General features: G+C 34.5%; 1 protein-coding gene across 1 annotated transcript in view; it reads right to left on the reverse strand.

Annotated features, from left to right (window-relative positions):
• Positions 1 to 5,000, reverse strand: part of LOC143041526 (zwei Ig domain protein zig-8-like) — an 815,605-nt gene that overhangs the window by 37,029 nt on the left and 773,576 nt on the right. The window contains exon 7 of the mRNA XM_076213506.1: positions 4,942 to 5,000. This exon is cut by the window's right edge and continues 110 nt beyond it. Within this exon, the coding sequence (XP_076069621.1) occupies positions 4,942 to 5,000 (59 nt within the window). The remainder of the gene's footprint in view (positions 1 to 4,941) is intronic.

Genomic DNA, 5,000 nt, shown 5'->3' on the forward strand with positions numbered 1-5,000 from the left:
GTGTGTGTGTGTGTGTGTGTGTGTGTGTGTGTGTGTGTGTGTGTGTGTGTGTGTGTGTGTGTGTGTGTGTGTGTGTGTGTGTGTGTGTGTGTGTGTGTGTGTGTGTGTGTGTGTGTGTGTGTGTGTGTGTGTGTGTGTGTGTGTGTGTGTGTGTGTGTGTGTGTGTGTGTGTGTGTGTGTGTGTGTGTGTGTGTGTGTGTGTGTGTGTGTGTGTGTGTGTGTGTGAGTCTCTCTGTCTGTCTGTCTGTCTGTCTGTCTGTCTGTCTGTCTGTCTGTCTGTCTGTCTGTCTGTCTGTCTGTCTGTCTGTCTGTGTTTACAATCTCGCGTATATCTATAGATGGCTTTTATAGCAAGGAACCAGAATGATTGCATACATTTTATTCAGAATAAGTCAAAAGTCATCAGTTGCCTGAAGCTTCCTAATGTGTGGAATTTCATTATATTTTTCCAATATGAGTTCGCTTGTGTTATTCACGCAGATGTGCAATAAGACCTTTGAATATCATCGTTTTCCTTGATATTCTTTTTCTTCTCTATTTTCATTACATGTAATTTTATAATCATCATATTTTTTTTCAAGATGTTCTATGATGTTGGTTTGGAATAATTGTTGAGGCAGATTCCTGAACGTTATACTTCTTTGTATAATATGTGGCATTTTCTTATATATTTTTCCTTCAGATTATTTATGAATTTCAACCAGTGTCCTCTCGACTTTGTCTCCAAAACCGGTTTCATGAAAGAGGTTGATTTTGAGTAAACTGGCAGTATTTCTCATAAGAAATGTGGTGCAACATTGTCATAATTTGGCCAGGAAAGAGAAAAGGGGACACATGTGACAGGAAAAAAAATGCGAATGTTAATCACCCATGCCCAGCTATCTTATTTTGATTGTAATATGTAAATGAATAAAAATATTTAAATGAATTATGTAATGCATATAAATAGTAGAGCCACGTTGAAATAAAATTCATACTTTCAACTCAATTTACGATGCGTTTTCTAATCTAATCAACACCATCTCTTTGCTCTCATCCTTTTAAACTTCAGTTAAACAGACAACAAAGAATTAACCTTGCATGCAGAAAATTTTGTCGAAATAGCACTTGAGCTCAGACTCCGTTCTTTCTAAATGCGACTCATAGTAGAATGATTAAACTAGCACCAAATATACAGTATACAATTTAAAAACTTATGGAAGACCAAAGCCTTTTTGGTTTTAAGTGTAACATAGTCAAACTTATATTGCACAGAAATCAGCCTGGAAAATCTACTTCTAGGTTAAAAATTGGTTCAAGATAAAATTAGTCCAGATTAAATGTATATGAAATTAGAAAATAGAGATATCTTTAGAGTCAAACTGGTTAGTCATTTAGGAATGCAACTGCTTTGGGATGTCTTGCTTTGCCTTGCTGAACTGCTTCTGACGGTGGTGGGGAATGGCTCCTCATACACAAGGAGGCAAGAAAAATAGACGATAAATGGGTGTTGGAGGTGTGTGGGATGGACAAATGTAAGCGCCTTAGCTGACTATCCCTTTTTTAAGAGTGAAATGTCTTTTGGTATGTCAATGTTGGTATGTATGACAAGAGACTGAACGTTTAACACTATTTGGATGAGAATAATAATAATAAATATATGACCTTACATTGATTGGTTTTCGATATACTTTAAATTTAAGGCTGTTGTCATGACGTAAGATAGTGCAATCTAAGAAAGGTATGGTACCAATGTAAGCTCATATATTCATTATTCTTCTTTTCATCCAAAAAGTGTTAAACGTTCAGTCTTCTCTTCCATGTTTCTTAAAGCTTTCCGTATCTTTAGTTCTGAATTCATTGATGACATAATCAGAAATGTTTTTAACATTGGGTTGAAATTAAAATACCCTAAACAATTCCTTGATATTGCTTACAATATTGCAGGGAAATCATTTTTAACTTCCCAACCAAAATCATCTTTCAGTTATCATAATGTTTTAATTTTGTCATTTCAAGAAAATTTGTTAATTGCCAGAGAATTATTAAAAAGATTTACCATAAAGGTAATTGTTAAGAATACTATTACAGTAAAACATATGCTCACCAACAATAGTATTGAAGCAATAACTCTAGTGGTATCTTCAAACATGTTGAATTACATAATCATCCTGTTGATTGGGGTAATGCCATGACATCTATTACACCAATAACATAATAGTAAGAAACTTAATAGAGTGCAGTTTGATCCATACCACCAGTGATCAAAATACTAACATACAAAAAGGCTTATATAAACTTGACAATTCTATCTGCAAAGAAATAAGCAAAAGAACAATAAGGCAAAATGTAACCCTGCGACTGTGCCCTATGTCACCCCTCCCTCATTGGTGGGACGCATTGATCCTTGCGACCTGACCTACCGCTTTTCAGGGGGTAAACGTCATCTACTCTTATGTAAACTGTCCTTGTTCCTTCTTCATGTATATATAAACTATGTACTGTATTTCTATTCAACTATGTACTTTTGCACTGAAGATCTAATACACAGACGCGCTCTGCTTCATAAGTTTCTTTTTCTAAGTGGTCTACTTTGCCTAAGTGAACACACGTACCCGTGTTCTTATTAGTGTATATATATATATATATATATATATATATATATTTGTATGTATATATTATACATATTTATATATACATATATATATATATATATGTGTGTGTCTGTGTGTGTGTGTGTGTGTGTGTGTGTGTGTGTGTGTGTGTGTGTGTGTGTGTGTGTGTGTGTGTGTGTGTGTGTGTGTGTGTGTGTGTGTGTGTGTGTGTGTTTGTTTACCTTGGTCTTTGGATCACGTGCTGGACTCGTGATCAACAGCTATTTCCCTCCCGGATGAGAGCTCGGAGTTCGTATGCCCGATCTATGGGTAATGTTGTGACCTTACACGCACACACACCACATACTCTAGAGTTGGGGTAACGACTCGAAGCTCAGCGACACTGAAATTATTTCAGTCCTGGGCAAGATTCGAACCCGGACCGCCGTAGTGACAGTCGGGGGCTCTACCAAATCAAACGTGCCACCGACTCGTGTATGGTTTTACATATATATATATATATATATATATATACATCATTACATATACTTTTCCACTTGTGAATAATCAAAATAGTTTAACCAGATGAATAAGGCAAAATGTATGAATAGTTAAATAGGCAAGAAAGTAAAAACAAATCTCGATTATTTAGACCAATGTCAGTGGCGTAATTGTCTTTTTTGAAATTTTATTTATTCTACTTTTTCTAATACTCTAATTCTAATAGAAATATTTCTTCACATGGTCAGGCTCTTTCAGATAAATATACGTGTTTTGATGTGTATGGAATAATAAATATTTCTTATTATTTGACAACTAGAAGTTTAGCATAAGATATCATCATTATACATGTTCTGTTATAGACATGTTCCTCAGATACATATATTCCTTGCTACAATTTATTCTTCTCTTGGTCCAGTTAACAATAAAAAAGTCTAAGTTTTCAAAGAAAATTAAACAAGAAAATGAACAATATTTGTCCCGTGCTCAATGAGATTTCTTTGATCACCTTTGCATTATGCAAATCATATAATTTTTTAAACGAAATGTAGATAAACTTGAAAAATATAATTTGCATATTCTTTTCCACAGAATACAAACAAATTATCAAAGAAAATCAAGTGAGGTACTTTGATGAGATGTAGATTTACAATATATGGGCTTTCATTAAAAAGATAGTGATTTTAGAATTTGGATTTTTTTTTCATGACATTGCACAAGTTCCTATCTAAATGAATAAGCTGTTTATTGTATGCTTTCTGTGATAATAGGTTATATACATATATAGATATTCTATACTTCACGAGACTTTAAGAATACTGGAATGCAACATGCAGGGAAATTTAGATAACTCAATCATACTCAAGATTGATTTGATTGGTGTGTTCCGGGGCGAAACTAACTTTGAACTATTCGAAGTGCGCTCTCCAACTCCAACAAATCAGAGACATCAAGGTGGCATACAATGCATAAAACTTGAACACAAGGCCAAAAGACATGATTTATATATACAAAAAATATAATCTCTAATAGAAATATTAAACATTCATTCCCATCATTGATATGAAAATCTTGTTCATAAAATTTTGGGGGATTTAACTATTTACCAACTATAGAGGTTATTATAAGCTAAAAGAAATGCAATGTGGCACAAAATTCCTTTGGGGTCCCGAAGCAGGCTTTTTTTTCTATAAATCTATAATGATTAATGATAAGTTCTAATAAAAAGAATTAAATGTTGTGTGATATGTTAATACAAACTTATATGTTGGTCTGAGGACACTAGAAAGTGTTTGTTCTCAAGGGGAAATGCATGTTCCATAGTTGCTGTGGGGCTTTTCTTGGCTCCTTGGCCCCGGAACAAAGTACCGGATGAACCCCTTTCTCATACAGTAAAGGCCCTGATAATACTCCTAACCTTATGAAACCTCTTGTATGAATAAGAAGAGACAATTACAGGTAATACTTACCTTTTTATTTATTCATATCATAGAGCAGCGAAAATATAAAATCAAAATAAACGCAGTAGGACGGCTCCAAAGCGAAGACACAAAGACTAGAAATTTCATGTTGAATGTTATTGTTTGAAAAGTATCATAGAACTCCTTTCCTGAAATATTTCAATATATATAGGAAGGAAAAGAGTTCCAGAGCCTTCCAGTGATATTTATGAACATTTCAATCTTATTGAAATGCTTTTGCTAAAGGTAAATATACAGACAAAGGGTAACAGTCACTGATGGGAATCATAGAGGAGCGTGGGATTCGAACCCTTAATTTAGCAAGTGCGAGCCCAGCACGCTTCTGATTAAGCCACTGGCGCACTTATGCAGGTTGATATATAAATATGATAAAAGCTGATTCTTACCATTAAGTATGTGGACTGTGACGTTGGCTGTAGGCGCCGTGTTTGGGTTGCATGAATAT

The sequence above is a fragment of the Oratosquilla oratoria genome, chromosome 31, assembly GCF_046742065.1.
Source record: "Oratosquilla oratoria isolate Oo_2021 chromosome 31, ASM4674206v1, whole genome shotgun sequence".
In the NCBI taxonomy this organism is placed as follows: Eukaryota; Metazoa; Arthropoda; class Malacostraca; order Stomatopoda; family Squillidae; genus Oratosquilla; species Oratosquilla oratoria.